The sequence below is a fragment of the Anser anser genome, assembly GCF_964211835.1.
Source record: "Anser anser genome assembly, chromosome: 12".
Classification (NCBI taxonomy): domain Eukaryota; kingdom Metazoa; phylum Chordata; class Aves; order Anseriformes; family Anatidae; genus Anser; species Anser anser.
This window is the reverse complement of record NC_139733.1, coordinates 16,967,833-16,988,126: the sequence shown is the minus strand read 5'-3', so window position 1 is coordinate 16,988,126 and position 20,294 is coordinate 16,967,833. Positions and strand designations below refer to the sequence as shown.

General features: G+C 46.0%; 1 protein-coding gene across 6 annotated transcripts in view; it reads left to right on the top strand.

Moving 5' to 3' along the window:
* Positions 1 to 20,294, top strand: part of ADAMTS9 (ADAM metallopeptidase with thrombospondin type 1 motif 9) — a 77,326-nt gene that overhangs the window by 10,071 nt on the left and 46,961 nt on the right. For 5 of the 6 annotated variants that reach the window (XR_014571459.1, XM_083795470.1, XM_083795469.1 and 2 more), the window contains 13 exons: positions 4,680 to 4,966; positions 5,884 to 5,967; positions 6,070 to 6,191; positions 6,574 to 6,614; positions 6,738 to 6,843; positions 8,506 to 8,652; positions 9,522 to 9,663; positions 9,939 to 10,046; positions 13,989 to 14,134; positions 18,716 to 18,897; positions 18,989 to 19,125; positions 19,458 to 19,575; positions 19,835 to 19,930. Coding sequence is in view for 5 of the 6 variants with exons in the window: in XM_083795470.1 (XP_083651596.1) it covers positions 4,680 to 4,966; positions 5,884 to 5,967; positions 6,070 to 6,191; positions 6,574 to 6,614; positions 6,738 to 6,843; positions 8,506 to 8,652; positions 9,522 to 9,663; positions 9,939 to 10,046; positions 13,989 to 14,134; positions 18,716 to 18,897; positions 18,989 to 19,125; positions 19,458 to 19,575; positions 19,835 to 19,930 (1,716 nt within the window). In the remaining variant the exon portion in view is untranslated. The remainder of the gene's footprint in view (positions 1 to 4,679; positions 4,967 to 5,883; positions 5,968 to 6,069; positions 6,192 to 6,573; positions 6,615 to 6,737; positions 6,844 to 8,505; positions 8,653 to 9,521; positions 9,664 to 9,938; positions 10,047 to 13,988; positions 14,135 to 18,715; positions 18,898 to 18,988; positions 19,126 to 19,457; positions 19,576 to 19,834; positions 19,931 to 20,294) is intronic. The other variant, XM_083795467.1, reaches the window with a different exon arrangement.

Below are 20,294 nucleotides of genomic sequence, written 5' to 3'. Positions count from 1 at the left end.
ATTTGTTTTGAAGGTCAATATTTTTATTCTTCTGGAAGAGGCTCGGAGGGAGCTCTTGTGTGCCAAGGTTATTTCCTAATTCAAAGGGAAGTATGAATGTGGAAAATTAAAGCTTCCCTTCTTCATTGCTCTAATAATGACACCTATGAAAGGTCTGATATTTTACTGCATTTTCATTAGTTCCAGCCATAAAAGTTTGATTCATGTGGTTTTGTCCAGCTCTCGCTCATAAAGTTTGAAAATCTACTTGATTTCTGGCGGTTATGTGGTGCAGATTAATTTTCATTTGAGCACTTTCTGGTTTGGGGATTAGAAAATCAAGGAAATTTTCATTTTCACCCTTAGTGCAGAATGCCCTTCTCTTTGGATCCTGGCTGACCTGGATCCTTCATTTCTCTCCTGGTGCGGGTCATTGATCTCACCTCTACCAATAAAGGCTATTTTCCTTTTCTGGGGGTGGCAGCAGCTCTGGATGCAAAGCCAAGGGGCAATCCAGAGCGAGAAGCTGCCAGCAGCAAAGGGTGTTCTGCTCTGGGTTGTGCTGGTTTAAGCGTGGGGTTCCTGCCTCCAGCAACATGCCCACAGTAACAGAAATGAGCATTTGTCCACCTATAAATTCATCTGAGATGTATTTGTAGATAAATCTATAGATAGAGATATATAATGTATTGATATAGAATGAAAACGGAGCTCCTGCTTATATTGCAGAACCAGGGCTAGAAAAATCCCTTGGTCCAGTTCAGGACCCGTGGGGGTCCTCAAGAGGAGGCAGTTTCCATCCCCTTTCTTGGCAAGAAGAGCCTAGTGGGATGTCATCCAATCGTGACCTCTGCATGTAGAAAAGTCATTTTGTCTCTTGCATCTCCTTTGCAGGGGTGGCAGCTGCTTCAGCAACCACTGTTGTAGCCTCTACAAGCAGCAAATTTGGGCAAGCTGACTGTAGCCAGGCCTTGTACCAAAGCATCAGGGCAGGGTTTGCTGCTGTGGTTGTGCTGGAGCCAAGGGAGGCAGGGCATGTGCTGCCCGCAGGGAGCTCAGTTGAATTTTGATCTGCTTTATGAAGGTGTGCAATAAATAATTAACTCCCAAACTAGGGTGTTATCATCTGCAGGGCTGGATCAGAGCAGTTCTAGGAGCGTTCTGGGCCAGTCACAGAGTAGCAAACTTCATGTTAAAAATTCTAGGTCACACGCTCAGAAAACTCACAAGAGTAAGCTGATTTGAAAGGACCATGTTCCTTTTCTAGCAGGGAGAGGTCATTAATGTTATTAGCTCTAGAAATAGACATTTTTTTCCCTCTCCTGCTTTTTCTCCTTTTATTTTTCCCCTGCTATGTAGAGCTCTCATGAACTTGGAGCTGAACTGGAATTGCTTTCATTGTCACATGTCTCATTTAATTGTGCAAATTGCTTTCTATTCCAAGGACAAGTTAATGCAGAAATGGAAAGGATTAGAACTATTGGGATAAGCTATCACCCTCTCCTTTAATTTTTGGTTTTAGCATAACAATAGCTACTATTTCAAAAGCAGTCCCTGGCCCTACCCTGTCACCCTTTCATGCAGGCAAAGTGCTCGTGGAGGGCCTGATTCTCCCCTACCCTCTCCTTTGGGATAGTCCATTAATCATCAGGATTCATCCATAAATCAGCTCAGTGGGCTCAGGGCTGAGGCATCTTAAGCAAGCATGAGCAGCATGTGTTGGAAGATGCCATCAAGGAAGGAATATCCCTGTCACAGTGAATATCACAGGATCAGACCTCTTTAAGTTTCACATAGCAAAAAATAAACCAAGCAAAGAAAAAAAGGAAGATCATATACCTTCAGGTGTGTCTAAAGACAGTAGGACTACCATGTATTGTCTTAGTAAAGCAAGCAATAAAATGGGCATTACTCCAGCAGCCTTTTAGCCATCTCATAAATGAATATTAACTGTTGAATCAGTGCATAGACTAGCCTAGTACTTGAATTATTGATCTGCAGTTTGCCTGGTTTTTGAAGTGTTTGTCTACTCGTTGGGGTTTTGTTTTTTCTGCAAATTAAAGAAAATGTTTTGGTACTTAAACCCATCCAATTACTGCCATGTGTAGGTAGATGTTTTTCAGGTCATTTGCAGAGATTGGGAGCTTGCCAAGCAGACCATTTTGCTTCCTGATTTCTGTTCACATATTAACATGATAGGGGGGGAAAAAAAAGCAAAAGCATGTGGAAAAATATCCCACCCTTTTTTGGTGTTCGGTGTTGCAATGGAAGCTGGCATCATAAGACTACAGTTTTCTTGTATGATGTGAGTTTTTCACTTGTGCTTAATTAAGCTGCAGTAGGACACGCCATTGAGTAAAAGCGTTTGTGTTGTGGCCATCGTTAACACAACGGCAGAGAGCAACAGCAGAGTGCTGGCAGTCCCTGGGTGCGACTCCCAGTGAGGCTGGTGGGAGTTTTCATGCATGGGTTGAGAGCAGTACACTGCCATTAGTGTTTAATCTTTTACAGGTGAATGTGCACCATCTCTGAGTGTAGTTACACGCAAGATGGGTGAAGATAACAGCTCACTACTATCAAAGTCCAGGAGGGGCTTGACATGAAATGTATCCCCACTCGCTTGTGCTTGGTTTTACAGTAACTAGGTTGGCAAACATACTGTGCGTGACCGGTGTCCAGATATCATGCTGTAAGTGTTGGAGTGACTTCATACGTGGGAAAAAATATGTTGGGCTTTGAAGGGATGAGTTGTGTGTTGGAGAGAGGAAGCACCATGAGACCTTTTTCAACAGGAAAAAAAGGTGTTTTTTCCTGTTTTTCCTGAGCAGCACAAGCCTGGTAAATAGGAATTAATTTCTTTAAGTACCTCCAACATAACGGGTGTCTCTTCAAACAGTCTTTTACACTTCCCTCTTTTGCAGTCCTTCACACCGCAGCCCTACCTCCAGCCTCGCTGCAGCCCCCTTGTTGAGCATCTCACAGCCTTTAACGTGTTTGTTCGTCGAGTGGCCGATCCCTCTGGAAGTCAGTTATTTAAGAGGGAAATTTAAGTGACCAGCTAAGGGTGCAGAGAGGAGGCACGTAGCGTGTGGGGGACTGGGTGAAGGGCTGAGGTCAGCACTTTCTCCCCCGTCTGGTCTTCCTCTCACCTTTAAGTTATTTGTATGCACGGTTGGCTCCCCGCGCTGACTGGCACTGCACAAGTCGGGATAATGTCACGGTTGCCCACGAAGCCATGCCAGCATGAGAGCATAACCTTGCCAGCACAACGGCATTGATTAGTGCAGAGGAACTAGGGCAATCCAATTATAACCACAAATGCCATTGGCTTTCTCGAATTCTTACTCAAATAACTGTGGACTCTCTGCTGTATTAAGGTGGTCTGGACTGTATCAAGAAAGGGGAATTCACAGGGCTTAGGTAGTGCAGAGTAAATGGAATTTAATTCTTAAATGCTCCATCGCCTATGTACATGTGGGGGAAAAACAGTATTTTTCAGATGGCTAGATGCTGGCCAACCCCTTTGCCTGCCTTGATGTTAGAGAATATATTTCATATTTCTTTTTTTGGAAATTATTACCAAATATCCTAGGAGGAAACCACACATGAGAAATAGCTAAGAAGTTTCTTATCGTTTAAATCTTGTTTGAGCATTGAATATTCCTTTGTTCCCTAATATTATGCTTCCTCTAACCTACTCACTGGGTCAGATAAGGAAATGTGATATTTTTCACCAGCATGACTGAATTAAACTGAAGCTACAAAGACTGTGAGGGTTGTAGCCTGGAGTCTTAGATGAGTAGTTCAGATCTGGCTTTATATTAAATGCAGAAGCGAACAGACTCTCGTGGATGAATCACATTCAATTAGCAACTTCCTATGATGAAATGATTAAAAATTAAGTGGCATCAAATAAGACTGATTTTGCTCTTATATTTAAATAATGCTATAATTACATACTAATCAGATGGTAAATCTTAATTGTACACGTTCCATATGTTTTATTTGCCTGTTCTCCCTCTTTGCTTTGCCGTCTTTGTGTCAGCATGGAGTATATTTTCAGGCTGCTTTTATGTTTGGCCTAATTGAATATCAAAAGCAGTATATGTGAAACTTCCTGAATTCTATTCTTTAGCCAGTGGCAGCTGGCTATTAGATGACCTTTACCATTCCTGTAGCACAGAATAATAAAGGGAGGGGGGGAATTGAAGCCCAGCCATGTTATTGTTAGAGACAGAAATAAATCATATATAATTGCTTCACTATGAAGGCCAAATCCTGCTGTCCTTCATGCCTGAGTTAGAAATACAGGATTTGGACCTTTGTTTCCTGCGGTTTCCTGGCCACCTTGGACGTGCCCAGAATCCTCACGCTGCCGCCACGTTGGCTAATTACCCTCACCGGGCTCGGGGCTAGCGGAGCCACTGCAGCCCGGGCCCGGGGCCTCGTGCATGGCCACGGGATGGCCCTGCGGTTAGAAAGCCCTTACCTGAAGTGTCATTGGCTTCAGTCTTTAAGAATTAAAGACATTGGATTATGTGGTAGGCTTCCACACAAGGCTTCTCTTTTGGTAAGTTGTTTAGAGCAAGCCTACTATGTCTTGGTTGAAGTCAATAGGTATTTTGACGTAAAATGCTTGGGATATTAACTCTGCTCACTCCAGAATGTACTTTATATTTGCGTCTGCTTTTTAATTGTAGATCATGAACATAGTCACAAAAAGAACAAGAGGAAACACTGGAGAAAACAGTGGGTAGACAGCAGCATATTTTCCGACATGGAGACATTAAGGAACAGCCTGGAAGTGAATTCATTTTCTGCGGATGGCAACAAGACCGGGACCATCAGTGAAAAGAAGAGCCACAGAAGAACAAAGCGGTTTCTCTCCTACCCTCGGTTTGTGGAAGTGATGGTGGTGGCTGACAGCAGGATGGTCGCCTACCATGGAGCTAATCTACAGCACTATGTCTTAACGTTGATGTCAATAGTGAGTATGCAGCTGCGGGGAGTGGGTTCACCCCTGGTGGCCAAAGAACTTCTTTTCTGCCATGTTCTTATGCGAATACCATCAGTTTGCCTCAGCTAGGTGTAGTTTAAAGCTCGGTAGAGTTTGGCTGGAAAGCATCACTTGGAGTCTTCTTCCTTCCCAGACCCATCGCGTTTCCTAACCTTTCCCACACCTCTCCTTTTATCCTACAGATTGTACTCTTTTTTTAGGCCCACATCAAATAGCAGCTGAATTAAAAATGTGCTTTGAGGACTGAGCCTTCTGAGGGATGGATGCTAGTAGGTTATGCGCTTGCTTGGCTTCCCTTACTGTTAAAGGAGAAAGAGATTGTGATCACTTTGGTCCTCAGAACAGTGCTAGGGTTGGCTTTCCAGGCTGAGCACAAGCATTTTAGTAGCTGCTGGCAGTAGGATGCAGTAGTGCAGTCCCTGGACAGCTCTACAGACACAAGGTGACTGGAAGGGAGCATCCGACCCGGTCATGTCCCTGCAGGGATTCTCATCCTATTTGAGTGCAGAAGCACCATGGATATCGTGGTCTAAAACTATCCATGTCAAAATGAGACACTTGAGAGAATAAGCTGCTTTTGACAGTCTTGGTCAGTGGTCATTGGGTCTTGGAGCAGAATGATCCTGTAATTTGGTGATGTGGTAAAGCAAAGGGAAGTGTTGGGTTTCTGCAAAACCACTAGTTTGTTTCATATAAAGTTGTGCTGCTGGCAGGAAGTCTCTCCAAGGTGTGCAGCGAGTCATGGGTACGTGTGGAGCCAGGTAGCAGCAGGGCACAGAGCAGGGCAGAAGAGCGACTCAGGAGAAAAAAGGTTACAAGTTGGAAAACAAGCAAGTGTTGTCTTATTTGTTTCCTTAAATAATTCTGAGTGCTTCTTCTTAAAACAGGTGGCTTCTATCTACAAAGACCCAAGCATTGGAAATTTAATTAATATTGTTATTGTGAAATTGGTCGTGATACATAACGAACAGGTAAAGGAAGTGTTTTTCTTCTCCATCTGTTTGACGGTGACATTTGTAGCAAGCCTTGAGATGAATAATTAAATACCTGCTTTTATGTGTATCGCTTTTTAGGATGGTCCTGCAATATCTTACAATGCCCAGACAACATTAAAAAATTTTTGCCAGTGGCAGCAGTCCCAGAACCACCCTGAAGGGAGTCACCTTCAGCACGACACGGCCGTCCTTGTCACCAGGTATGGTGGATCTTCTCATTAAGACCATGGCCAGTCGCGTACCAGAGGCTGTGAGCACGTAATATCTGTAGCTGTGCGAAACGTTCAGTTTTTGATGTGGGTGTAATCACATGCAGTTGTGGAAGCAGTGTAACTACGAGCAGAACTGGGATAACGTGTCCCCCAGGGCAGTAGATGACTCAGGTTCAGGACTGCCTAGGGTCTCAGTGTGTGTGAAACCCCCTGGTTGGGTTGGGCTCTGACAGGGCGATATGGCAAAGCAGCACAAGAAGGTCTGCTGGAGGACCAAGAATTACTTTGTGGATGTTTTTTTATTATTGTGCTTGTACTTCGTCGCACTGTCGCATTGAAAACTAACGTGTCAGGTCTGTTCTGCTTTCAGACAGGATATTTGTAGAGCGCATGACAAGTGTGATACTCTGGGTAAGGAAAACCTTTTCTTTGTAATTTAAAAACTTTTTTTTTGTTGTAGTGACAATGTTAGTTGCCTGTGCTGAACTGTGGGTGATATTTCCTTTTCTATTGTGAACCTTTGTTCCCTCCTAGGTCTGGCAGAGCTGGGCACTGTCTGTGACCCCTACAGGAGCTGTTCAATTAGTGAAGATAACGGACTGAGCACTGCGTTCACAATAGCACATGAACTTGGCCATGTGTATGTTTTATGTAAATACATTTACATTTAAATAGATTGAGATTTATGCTAGCTGGGACTTGCCAGCCAGGCTAGGACTCAGTACCTGCTGAGCCTAAGTATTTGAGAGGAGATAAATATACTTGGGTAGAAGGCATACCACTGAGGAGGATTAAGCCATGGTGTGACTTGGAGGCAGTGGAGTGCTGTGGAGCTTATCCAAGAGCAGCAAAAACAGCAGATCCACATTTTGGGGAGGATAAGTGACGGTACCCCAAGCTGGGGGGGAAGCTAACAAAATATCCCTGGGTGCGGTGGGGAGGATGAAGGCGAGGGACACGGGCACAACTCACCTGGCCTTTGGGACTGAAGTCTCCTTCAAGAACAGGTCCTCAGCCTGCCACCACAACCGTACATGGGGCTGCTGGTGAAGCAGCAGCTGTGGGAATTGGGGGAGTTACCCAGGGCATGTGGCAGTTGGTTGGGATGTATAAATGAGCCCAACCCACCTGCTGAGCCGTTTTGTGAAGGTAAACCTCATGCTACTGACATGCCCTGAAGAGATGCTGTCATTGAAGAGTCACCTCCTCCAATGGAAATTTCTTTTAACTCATTTTGATTTCAAGAATGAATAATTAGAGAAATCATTTTAGGTCACAAAGTCCCTTGTCCCCAGGTACAGCCCTCTTAGGCAGCTGTCTCAGTCCGAAACCATCTCCTGCCTGGTTTGCAGTGGGAGCTGTGGGTGTGGGATGGAGGAGTACCCAGGCACAGATTGCTCGTTGTCCTAAACTCCCTTTTTCTGCACAGAGGGCTGCCTGAGACGTTCTATTTCAAATCAGAAGAGTATTTATCTAAATGAGATTTCCCGACAGAAAGACCCCCAAGGACTTCCCCACACCCAACCTGTGGCTAATTCCCTCGCTAATGCTGCCCCAGAGCTGCTCGAGGGGTTAGCGGCGCTGCCGAGCAGGACATGCCTCTTTGCTCTTTTGCGGGGAGCAGAGTGGCAAGGTGGTTCACCGGAGGTAATCTTAATGGGATGTAAACTCCCCAGCCTTCGAACGCAGGATCACACCGGGTCATTTCCCCTTTTCCACTTCAAACAGCAAAGCGGTTTAAGCCGTTCTGTCTCCGTTGCGTATTTGCCGCATTCCTCAATGTGTCATGTGCTGCAAGCTTCATGTGGGTTTGTGCTGATACTGATGCTCGATGGCACTTTGTAAACCTGCCACATAAAGTATAGGAGCCAAGTCTGTCCCCAGTGCAGCCCGTTATACAGCCAGCACAGGGTGCTGCCTACATACGTGAGGGACTTCGGGCTCTGGTTGTCCGTGGGCTCAAGTCATCCCTCTCCTTTGCAGACCTATTCGCTGATCATCTCTTGTCTCTTTGGTTCAATTCCAGAGAGGTTGTATTATTACAAAGGCGGGGCCAGGTGCCTGCCTGCAGGGCCAAGCCCGTCAGCCGAAAAGGAAGCCCCAGCTGAAATCGTGTCTTACCCCAAAAAGGATCCCTAAAGTCCTTAAAGGAGTCATCTATTTTTATGCTGTAATGCCTACCAGTAGCATATCTGTGGAAAAATCTTGAGTTTGCTTATATTTAGTTCGTGCTGTTGATCTTTCTACACTAAATACTTTGTAATTTATCCAACTGAAGCTGTCACTGCTGTGTTTCTCTTAGGTTTAACATGCCACACGATGACAATCACAAGTGCAAAGAAGATGGAGGAAAAAATCAACAGCACGTTATGGCACCGACACTGAACTTCTACACCAATCCCTGGATGTGGTCAAAATGCAGTAGAAAATACATCACTGAGTTTCTGGAGTAAGGCCTTACATCTGTGTGTGTCGGGCTGTTTTTACATGTGCATGTGTCCCACAGGGTTCATCAGTTAATCTGAAACCCTGGTGTGCAGAGCTTGGAGGAAATGAGAGGGATTTGTGTGTGCACGCATCCTTTACATAGGGCAGGAATGCAGCCCTGGCATCCAGTCCCTGCCAGTTCAGCCTCGTGATAAGCTGGCAAGGACTGGCCTCTCTAAGGGGAGGAATAAGTCTTCCCCCATGGATGTTGCTTTTAAGGAATGCATGTTCTCCTCTAACCTGAAGAGTGAGTTTTCCAAGCCCTGTGGCCCAGATACGGAGCTGTGTTTTGGGAGGCAGATTGCATCTGCCTTTCTGCTCCACAGGTCAAGAGAAAGCCCTGGCACTAGTCCATCGTGGAAACACTGTTGAAGGAGCCCTCGGGTCAGTTTGATGCACGGTGATCGCCCATTTTGCCATGATGCCTTTCCACAAGTTGTGGTGGGGAACAGAGCAAGACCCTTGATGGTGTCCTGGCAAATCCAGGAGCTCGGTCCCTTGGGTGCTTCTTCTGCTAATCAATGATTTTCTTCCTAACTGTGTATCGGTGCTTGCTCAGCAGCTAAGTGCAGGTCGTGCACGCTCAGACATGCTTTTGCCAGCGTAGCTGGCTGCATTATGGTAGATAGTTGTTAGCACAGCACGAGGAGTGGGTGGTGAATGGGTAAACGGCCTCCTACGCCCCTGTGCTTGAGCCCACAGCAGTTGTTGTAGCATGCTAAATAGGGCAAATGCGGTGTCCGTCTGCCCTAAGGCTAACTCAGATAAAAAGCAGTGGGTTCTGGTCTCATCACCTCCTGTTTAATGCCATTCATCTGCTCTGTGTTGTAGCACTGGTTACGGGGAGTGTTTGCTTGATGAACCTTCATCAAGAACTTACGCCTTGCCTCAGCAGCTTCCCGGGCTGATTTATGATGTCAATAAGCAATGCGAGTTAATTTTTGGACCTGGATCCCAAGTGTGCCCCTACATGGTAAGTGCAATTCCACACCTAGGTCTTGCTGGTGTTGCCAGAGCAAAATAAAGCTCCCAGGGTTGGGTGAAGAGGGCAGGGGGCTGGTGCGAAGGCTGCTCCCACCAGCTGGCTGTTGGCTCCGCTGGCTGCAGAGGTGGGATGAGCCATCAGGTTATCGTCAAGCTTCTGATTTAAAGATGAATCCTAGGGGGATAATTTCATAAAGGATTCTCTATCCAGTAGGGCATATGGGAAGAATTTATTTAATATTTTGATGTTTTCAATAACTTAAGCAGATGCAGTGCCGGCGACTTTGGTGCATTAACATTGACGGCGCGCACAAAGGATGTCGTACCCAGCACACACCCTGGGCCGATGGGACAGAATGTGAGCCTGGAAAGGTCTGTAGTACCTGGTGTTTTGTCCCTTGTAGTACATCTCCTGTGTCTGTCACAATCATCCTAATCCCAATGGCTGAATGGGGCACAGCTTCTGCCTGCAAGTGTGGAAGTCCAGAGCATCTCCGTGTGTCTTAAGCCTGGTACGCAGGGGTCAACTCTACCCCTGATAACGTGATTAAAATTACTTGGTATAACTTTGTTTAAAGCAGGTATTCTTTTTGGAGTGCTTCTGTTAGTTTTTACTTTAATGCCCTTGAATGAACTCTTGATTAAACTTTTGCAAAGCTTCCCTATGCTTTTATTAGAAATTTCCTGTGTGATGTGAGTAATTAGTAATTTTGCATAACGTAAATTTGCCAACTGGCTTCTTGTCTTGACAACTTACGAGTAAAATATAGAACTGGTTGACATTTTCTGTATGGAACGGTTTTGGCAGTAATTCATAGGAACTTTTTCAATTTCTGTGTGCAATGTTAGCTTCCAACTAGTATTGTGGTTTCTAGAATAAGTTTTTAGTTTTCAGTTGTCCAGATCTCAAGAAAAGTAGCTGGGAGGATTTTTTTTTTCCTTTTCTCTTTTATTGAGTTGCTGAATTTTTTTTAAAAAAATCCTAACTAGTTTTCTAATCCTAACTAGAACAAACAAAGGTTGTATATCATTTTTTTTTGGAATTAATCTTTTGCTGCATATGTATGCCTGAAAAATCATTTGTTCAACAAAACTTGACTGATTTCATTCAAAACAACAGGCACTGTATCAATTTGCCTTCCTTTCTCATGGAAAAGAGCAGTCAACACATTTGTTTTTGTCGTTGAGAATGTGCTTTAGAGTTGTGGTTGGAAATCCTACTCCTGCGATACCCTTTGGAGCCAGTGACACACTAATATTTAGGCATCCCTGGAGTCTCCTTGACTTTAGACCTTGTATCTTCAACTTCTCCATTTGTGAGTGCTGGTCGCTGCTGGAAGCTCAGAAATGACTATTTTGAGGCTGAAAATCTGGGCTGCAGTTTTTTTTCAGACAAGCATTGTTACCCTCAGGTAGGGACCAGAGCGATGTTCAAACATCTGCAGTTCAGCACATTAGCACTTCCTTGGAGTTAGCATGCATTAGCTGAGAGGCCATGTACATCTGCATGGCTCCTAAAGCCTATGTAAGGGAAAACATTTCACTCCACAAATTTAGCCAGTCTGACAAGGCTAGACAAATTTAGACAAATGTGACCTGAACTTCTCAGCAGAGAGCGGAGGGGCTCTTAAGAAAGGATAACACAGTCCAATCATGCTTAGGCGTTTGAATGTAGTCTCAAAAAAGGCTTTATGGAGTAATTCTTATATCTCTGTGTTGATCTAATTCAAGCTTAAAGTTTGGATTGTCATCAACTCTCTCCTCCTGAGTGTTTTCTTGGGCTTGTAAAGTGCTGAGGTGTGAGTCTGGAGTGCTTTTCCTTGGAATAAATCACTATTTTGGTACTCTGCTGTGGCCAGGAGCCCCATCAAACTGCTGCTTGCTGACTAATGCCTTACTTCAAGTCTGCATGTTTAAAGTCCATGATATATGGGTTGGCAGATGGAGAAAATACCATGCCTTTTTTATGGAGATATCTTTGGAAATGAGGGAGCCTGAATAGCTAAGAAAAGTCTGGCTAAAACTGCTGGGATGTCGATTTAATCAGGCTCTAAATTTATTCTTAAATCAGGGATACTAAAACAACATGGGAGCGTTAGCTTATGCATATTTTGCATGTGAGGACACTGAATTTGATACCGCTGGCCCAAGGAATAAGCTCAGCCTGGCGTTCGGGTGAATACCAGTCAGAATGGTTTACTGTGTTTCACAGCACTGGTGCGTTACGGGCGAGAAATAAATCACCGTGCCACAAAGAAAGGAAATAAAGAGGGTCGTAAACTCGGACCTCTATCTCTTGCGGTTTTCAGGTTTGTTTAAAGAATGGCAAAAGAAGAGTAGACGGGTAGTAATCATTTCTGTCTCCTGCCTTCTGGGCAGCAGGTAGCGTATATGTTATGCATGCATGAAGCTTCACAGCACTTGTCTGCCCCCTGCTAATCTATTCAGCCAAAGTCAGCCCATGGATGGGAGCTGGATTTGGTGAATTATCTAGGACTCCTGTGGCAAGACAAAGGAAAGGAAAGTCTGTTATAGTGTCTCCTGTCCCTGCTATTGCTCTCCTGTTCAACTTTGTGTCCGTTTTACTTATTTTGAACTTGCTCCAGACAAAACTCTTTTATTCTCTTCATTGTCTGATCTGTAAGCTCATAGGAAAGAGAACCCTGGCAGACTTTTTAGTTTTCTGTTGTAATTCAACATAGAAATTATTTTTAAAATACAAAAGGCATGAAGGCTGCACAGCCAGACTATTCACAGCGTGGTTCCAAGAAACACCATTGCGTTTCCATAAGATAATCTTGCTGCTTATTTAAAACAGCTGCTCTTTTTTTTTTTTCCCCACTTGATTTCCTATCACCCTCAAACCCCCAATTCTGAATAAAATCAAGAGATGTAGGTGATTTCCTGGTTAATTCTCAACCATGGGATGGGAGACGTCTAAGTCACGTCACGGTCCGAAGGCTGTGTACATTCACTAGTTAGCTATTCGGTCGTCTTCTCTGGGTCAGTGGTGCCAGGCATGACTGCGGTTATATATTTAGCTGGGAGCATCAACATTTCTGCAAGAAGTTCCCCGCCGGGACAGCTCTGCTGTATTGATGTTGTGTGTTTCTGTTCGTTGGTGATAGCTGTTGGACCTCTTTGTCCCTGTGCAGGACTGGCACAGGGGTCCCCATCCCTTAGCTTTCCCTAAGGGGCTTCATAAGGATGTCTAAAGAGGGGTGAGCTCGTGGTGTGTCTTGATGCAACTTTGTTCTGGTGTTAGTGAAGGGGATGGATAAATGCAGCACATCAGTAAATGCAGCCCCTTTGCCATGAAGATCTTCAGGTGTGGAGAAATACTGCAAGGGAATATTTTAGTGATACATCTACGTGTTTTCTTCTTTAGATCTCAAACTTCTTCTAATCTGTGAGCAGTCAGCAATGTTTGGGCTTAACAAAATTGCAAAGATTTAGGTGTTTGCCAGCAGATAGGCATGTCCATGGGTGTCAATCTGCATTAACAAGAACTACTCGCTGGGAGTGAAATGCCATTTTTCTATCCATCCATTTCAATCAGCAGCGCCAGAATGTGGCTGTCCTCTAGGTATTGCCTGCCCAGAAGTCTGTGTAGTTGTGCTAGCAAACACACCCCAAAGAAACACAACTTATACCATAAAAAATCAGGGACAGGGGCTTGCCGAGATAATTTAAACCAGTTTTCCAAACAAAAGACAAGGGTTATAGCTGGAAAACGCAAGCACATACCAGGCTTTGGCAAGTCCCGTGTTATGGCTGAGTTTAAAAAAAAAAAAAAGTAGTTTGGACTGAGAAATTCATTTTTCTTCTTTTAATTTGCCCTTTGGATTTAGAAATTTCCTTTCTCTCTTCTGTTCTGGGCTCTGCACAGCTGTGGAGAGGTTTGCATTTTTTCTCTTCTTTTCCCTGTGGTCTGTCTCCTCTCCTGACACTCTGCGGTTCCCGCTGCTCTCCAGGAAATCAGATAAGCAGCTTTTCCAAACGCCAGTGCCGTGAGCGCTGCCGTGCTGTTCGGCACCAGCAAACAAGGGAGTATTTGGTGGATGCTGTTGTCCTCAATCCTCCTTCTGTAAATCACTGCCCGAGGCCATCCTGGTGTGTTCGCTCTGTTATAACTCTTGGATTTTTTTTCAAAAAAAAAAAAAAAAAGGAAGGTGACAGAAAAAAGTAAATGAGTTCATTCTTTTTCATTGTGAAATTGTTCTTGCATTATGAGTTTTGGCGTCAGGGCTGGTCTCTGGCGCCCAGCTGGTAATGGAAAGGTGATGCAACCCTTCCCCATCTCTCTGCATGCAGCACTGCCGCTTTGGGATGTGCGTGCCCAAGGAGCGAGAGGCGCCAGTGGTGGATGGAGCCTGGGGGACCTGGAGCCCTTTTGGGACGTGCTCGAGAACCTGTGGCGGTGGCATCAAGACGGCCATACGGGAATGCAACCGGCCCGAGTAAGTGCTGAGACAGGGATGTGCGGCTCTGTTCAGGGGCAAAGTGTGCTAAAAAGGGACCCATTCAGTGGGGGGGGGGAAAAAGGAAGAGCTGTTATATTTGCATTTATTTATTGCCTCCTGTTTTCCCAGTGGGTACAACTGGGGTCCTGCTTAGTCCCAGTGGTGTTTTTCTTTCCTCAAAGTTGTGGGTCAGAAAGATGCTGGATGGAGAGGAGGAGTCTGGGGATAAGATATGCTGCATTATTTACCCATTTTTCACCATTTCAGCCCTGCTTTTGCACCTATTCCTGCAGGCCAGATCTTTTACGTGGTTTTCTACCATTTTTCTCCTGCTTTGGATGTTTTTGCAGCTTTTGGTTGCTTTCGCAGCTGATCCTTTATGCTGGTACGTGTCAGCTGGTGCAGACTAGCAAAACCTCAGTTGAAATCTGTGCCCTATTAAAAAGTGGTGCTTGAAAATGTTTGCCATCAGCCTGGAATGCAAAATCCTGAACTATTTGAAATGGCAGGGAATTTGGCCACGGGCTTTGAGGAGATGAATGTGTGGCCTGTGAAATATTAGTAATGGGTTGAGCAACTGGTATGAAAGCAGGGTGTTTGCACAAATTGTGAACTGTGCTGGTTTCTCTGTTTCCTTTTGTCCCCCGAGAGCAAGAAGGGGTGGGCAGGATGCTTTCTGGCCTCTCGTCTGGGGCAGAGCAAGGTGACGGAGGGCAGACAGCTCAGTGGCTGGCTGGAGGAAGGGGCTGTGTTTCCTCGCCTTTGGTGTCAGACTGCTTATTGCCGAGGAAATTGCCATCAGCAGCGTGACGGCTTCTGCATCCCTCTGCAAAACCTGCTACGAGCCTTTGAAGCCCATGCTGGAGGAGTGCTGATGGGAGAGTTTGTGCCTACGGTGACAGTGGCAGCAGGGGCTGGCTCAGCTTGGCTGGGCAAATGCTGAAAGGGAAGAGAAATGGTGAGGCTAAGGGAGCCGGACACCAGCCCGTGAATTAAAACAACGCCGAGAAACACCCAAGTGTGAAGGAGTTCTCGTCTCGCTGTGCTGAGTCAGCACGTGCCATATGGTCTTCCAGTAGCCATGGATACACAGAAATGAAATACCTTTCTGCGCACAGAAATAGCTGTGCAGCCAAAACTTCGGATGCTGTCAGTGAGATGTATTCTTGCTTTCTGGAGCAGCGTCTGTTTGGACTGATAGCTTTCCTGATAGAAAATCTCCTTTATCCTAAAGGCTAGCCAAAGGATTTTAAACTCCATCTTCTTTTATAGCATCTGTTCTGTGTCTTGGTGTTTTATGAGGCACATTGCTTTGCCTGGGACTTTCAGAAACACCTATATCCACTAGGCACCAAGCTGCCTGTGAAACCCCCTGCGCTTCCCACTGTTTATTTTCCAGCTCCTTGTCCTGAGCCATGGACCTGATGCTGGCCCCTTCTCGAACCCTTTGGAAGGGCTCTGCAGGGAGCCATCTGCTGTAGCACCGTGCACACAGCTTTGTGCCGAATCTGTTGTTTTGTCCCAAAAATTTGTCGTCGTAGTGTGGGCTCCCACTATCCTCCCTCCTGTTAGCGTGGTGCTGCTGAGATGATGCAAGTGAATGAGGCGAGAACAAAACATGCCTGCCTCTCTTGTTTTTCAGAGTACCTCAGAAATGTACAGAGCAGGTCTCGTCTTTGCTTTTCCTGCTTTGTTGAAAGCAGCAAAACCAACCTGGAGTAATACTTTTCAAGTCTTTTATATTCAAAGACTGTTTCCCCTTTTTAAAGCTTTTTCTCTGCACCGGAGTCTGGGGTGGCATCTTGCATGCCAATAAAACATTATGCTAAATCTGGCATTCAGAATGACCTCCCTGTACCATGCTGCAGCTCCTGCCTCTGTGTGTTGCTCTGACACCTGCATGGCTGAGCTCTTTGCGGGGCTGCAGGAAGCTGTGAGCCTCTGGAAAGGAAGCAGGCAGTGTTTGGACACAGGTTTAAGGAATGTGTTCGCTGACCAGACCAGACCCATCCCACCAAGGGAGCCCCTTGGGAATTTGAGGCTGGATGGTCCCGACAGAGCCACGGGCTGCAGCACGTCACGTAGAGGGTTTGTGGTGCGAGCCCTGCTTTCCAAGCAAGGCATAGCTTCGGAGTTACGGGGGAAAGGCATATTTCTCAAAATGTCAATGCCAGGAGCCCCGTGTTCAGGAGCGCCTCTCCGCATGGGTGAGCGTTATCTCTGGATGCGAGTCGGGTCACGTCTGCATTTTAGTCCATCACCAAAGTCTGTACCTGTGCTGGGAGCTGTCTGAGCTGGCCGTGTGGGCACGTGTGGGGATGAATGAGCTGGCAGCTCGTGTCCTAAGGCTTCTTAGGATGCCTTGAAGGAGACCTCTAGCTGAGGGGTCAGCAAAGCAGGGCTGCGGAGTTTTTAAGGGGAGCAATGCCAGAATGGATGCGGGTCCGTACTGGCCATTACTTGATAAAATAGATGGGTCAGAGATAAGGGAAATCGAGCCCGAACAAGGAGGTTTCTGTGTGTGCACTGCTTCCCTCCCAGCTCCGCGGTACAGTGTTGATGATCCATAAAAATACTACACAGCGCTGAAGAATCCAGCATTTCTTCATGGCACTAAAAATTGATGGTATATGAGGCTGATTTATTTTTCAGGGTCAGCTCTTTTTGTTTACTCAGACTCTGTGAAAAGCAATACTGGTTTAAAAACACCCTAAAATTGTCAGAGTGGTTTGGGGCTATTTTTGAAATGTGAATGTGCTTAAGCCCCAAATGCTTGCTGTGGGGAGATTTACTGCCATGCTTACAAAGCTGATGGTTTGTAACGCGATGGCAACTTTTAGTATCATTTGGTTTGTGGTGTGCCCATGTGTTCAATGTTATCTCAATCCCATGTGTCGTGTCTAGAGAAAAGGAAACTATAGCTTGGGATCTTTGGATCGTGTTAGACATACCCTTTAAAAAAGAAAAAAGGCTCCTGCACGTTCTTTTTAATTAACAGTATTTAGAAGTCTCATTAATTAAACTGATTTGAATTGGAAGCCATGTGGTTACCATAAAATTGTCATCATTGCAAGCTTTTATTTTTAAGAAAAGCTCTGTTAGAGGTTTGCATTATTTAAAGGCTTTGTCAGATTGCAACAATCCTACTGCGGTATAAATGCTTTCAAAGCAAAAACGATGAATCCTATTAACTCCCCCATGGATGATTCTGGCTCACCGAGGTCTGGAGCATGTGCTGCTGCTGCTAGGAGGCTTCCAGAGACAGTCAGGATTTCCCTTTGGGGCTGGAGAGGGCCAGGCAGGCGCTAGTTATTTGTCCAAGTCATTTGTCAAACCAAGGTGGAGAACAGGCTGAGTTGGTAGAGGTAGAAACCAGGTTTAGACTAGGAAGCAGTTTGAGAGCAGCCTGTGAAATGAAATCTATCATTAGTGCTGCGTGGTCGGCTGGGCTTTGTGTCACTGTTACTTGCTTAATTGCAAGCACCTGAAAGCTTTGCAAGTGGCAATGCTGAGTTTCCAGGAGGCGTGTGAGAGCTGCCCTCGGAGCAGGTGGAGCTGGTGTTACTGCTCCTGCTGCAGGCTGTGCCCGAGGACAAATCATACCCGGCTGTATTTGGGATGGGACTGAGGGATTTCACAGGAACTCTGTTCCTTGTCACATATGGTTTTCAAATGTGAGGGAGGAATTGTTATTTGTGGGAGGAAAGGCACTGCTGGGCTTCCCAGGTGGTCGATGCGCCTGTACTTTGAGGCACCGAAAGGTTGTGTTGAGCTGTAGGAGCTTGTGGGCTTGCTGCGTGTAGAGACCCTCGTATGTACACAGTGGTTTGCTGTCCACTTGCTGTCAGAGAACAGCAGCAGTTACATGACCACAGCACCGAATCTGGGACTGGAAAAATTTTAAAGGATGATTTCTCCCAGCATATCTGCTGGCTTTTATGTGGTTTGGAAGATATCGCTCTTCCCAGTTTATGCCATAGTCATCTTATTATGAAATGGGGGTAAAGTATTTATTGGCTGTCTTTGGTCTTTTCTGGAACACGTGGAGATGAAGCAATTTAAAAGTGTCTAGTGTCACCATTTCCACAATTTTGGGCTATAAATCCCTAAGTGCTGCCTGGCCTTTCAGCCTCCGCAGGGAAGCAGCTCTCTGCTGTGATGTTCAGTTATTTGCAAGCCAGTAGATCAGAGGCAAACCCTCCAAATCTAGAGGGCCGATGAGGTGTGGAGGGATGGTCCCTCCCCTTATGGGATCCTTGAGCTTGAAGCTTAATCCCCAGCTGGGGAGGAAAGCGCTGCTCTTCCTCTCTTCTCCCACTACAGCTGTGGAGGGCAAATACTCCCTTTTTCCATCCCTTTTTAGCATCGCTTGTGTTTTGTTTTGTCTTTTAATAAGACAAAACCTCTCCTCTGTGCCGCATCCCATATGCAGAAGCTTGCTGGGGATGGAGGTCGGAGGCAGGAGGCTGAGGCAGGGTCTGGAGGCCAGGAGGAGAGGTGAAACCAATGCAGGAGGCACTGGCAAATGCAGCCCTGATGGGACAGTGCAGCCAGCTTCTCTTTCCTTTTTTCCTGCAGGCCTAAAAACGGTGGGAAATACTGCGTGGGGCGCCGAATGAAATTTAAGTCCTGCAACACCGAGCCCTGCTCGAAGCTGAAGAAGGATTTCCGGGACGAGCAGTGCGCTGACTTCGACGGGAAGCACTTCAACATCAACGGGCTGCCCACCAACGTGCGCTGGGTGCCCAAATACAGCGGCAGTAAGTGGCGGGGGCCAGGGTCCTTCCTCCGGGGGGTCCATCGGGACAATGGCAAGTGGGTAACGTTCTCCTGGTCTTCCTCCCTCCCCAGTCCTGATGAAGGATCGGTGCAAGCTGTTCTGCCGCGTGGCGGGGAACACAGCATATTACCAGCTGCGGGACCGCGTCATCGACGGGACGCCCTGCGGCCCCGACACCAACGACATCTGCGTGCAGGGCCTCTGCCGGGTAACGATTTTCCCTTCCCTTTGCAATGATGGTCTCCATTTTGTGGGGCAGGGCGGCACTTTTCTCTATGGGAAAGACGAATTGCGAGAAGTTTTCTCCAGCTAAGGCACTGCCGGGTGCAGACGGTGCTCCTGAGTCTTGCTTTTTGTTTGTAACCAGCGTGGGATGGCTGCACTGTAAATCAACGCAGAAACGCGGGGAAGCAAAGCAGTTTGTCCCGCGGCAGCTTTCTCCACACAAAGCTTTTGTGGGGCTTAATTTGGAGGTTTGTAAATGCTGTTCCAGTCTGCGTTTGCTCAATCTCGTTTTTCAATTTTTTTTTTCTCTTAAAGCAAGCTGGATGTGATCATGTGCTGAATTCAAAAGCGAGAAGAGATAAATGTGGTGTTTGTGGTGGGGATAATTCTTCATGCAAAACTGTTGCGGGCACATTTAACACGGTGCATTATGGTAAGAATCTGTTGCTAAAAACTTTATCGTGAAAAATGCGGGTCTATAAAAGCCATTACCACACTTAATCTACAAAAACACCGATGGAAAATGCGAAATCCTTCTAGCTATAGCAGATTCCAGTTTATATCTATTTATGCTATCCCTAAATGAAGAGTATTGGGTTGTGTAATGTGAGGTAATTTTGCTCATCTCCCTTCCCCCCATAAAAAGCAAATGAAATGCCTGTGTAATAGACTTCGTGTTAAATCTGTTCTAGGCTATAACGTTGTGGTCCGCATCCCAGCTGGTGCAACAAATATTGATGTGCGTCAGCACAGTTACTCAGGGAAACCAGAGGATGACAACTATCTGGGTGAGTTGCAGTGCGTCTTTCAGTCCCAAGTTTGGCTCTGTTTTCTGGTCGTGTTGATATATCTGCTGGCTGCTCTCTGCTAATGGAGATGAAGAATTAATTTAAAGGAGGTTTTCTTATCAAGAATATATCTTGTATGTCAGCCAAGTACATTCAGCCTCATCCTGCTCCTGCTCTTCGTTTTTGCTATCCTTGCAGCAAAGTCTGGGAGGCTCTCAGGTGATGGGAAGCGTCCCCTTGCAGGGTCTCTGGGGCTAAGAGGGATGATCGAGCCCAGGCTGTGGGGTGGGAGCAGAGGCACAAAGCTGGGGAGCAGCCAGACTTGGGACTTCTGATGGAGTCCTAATTGCAAATTAATACTCCT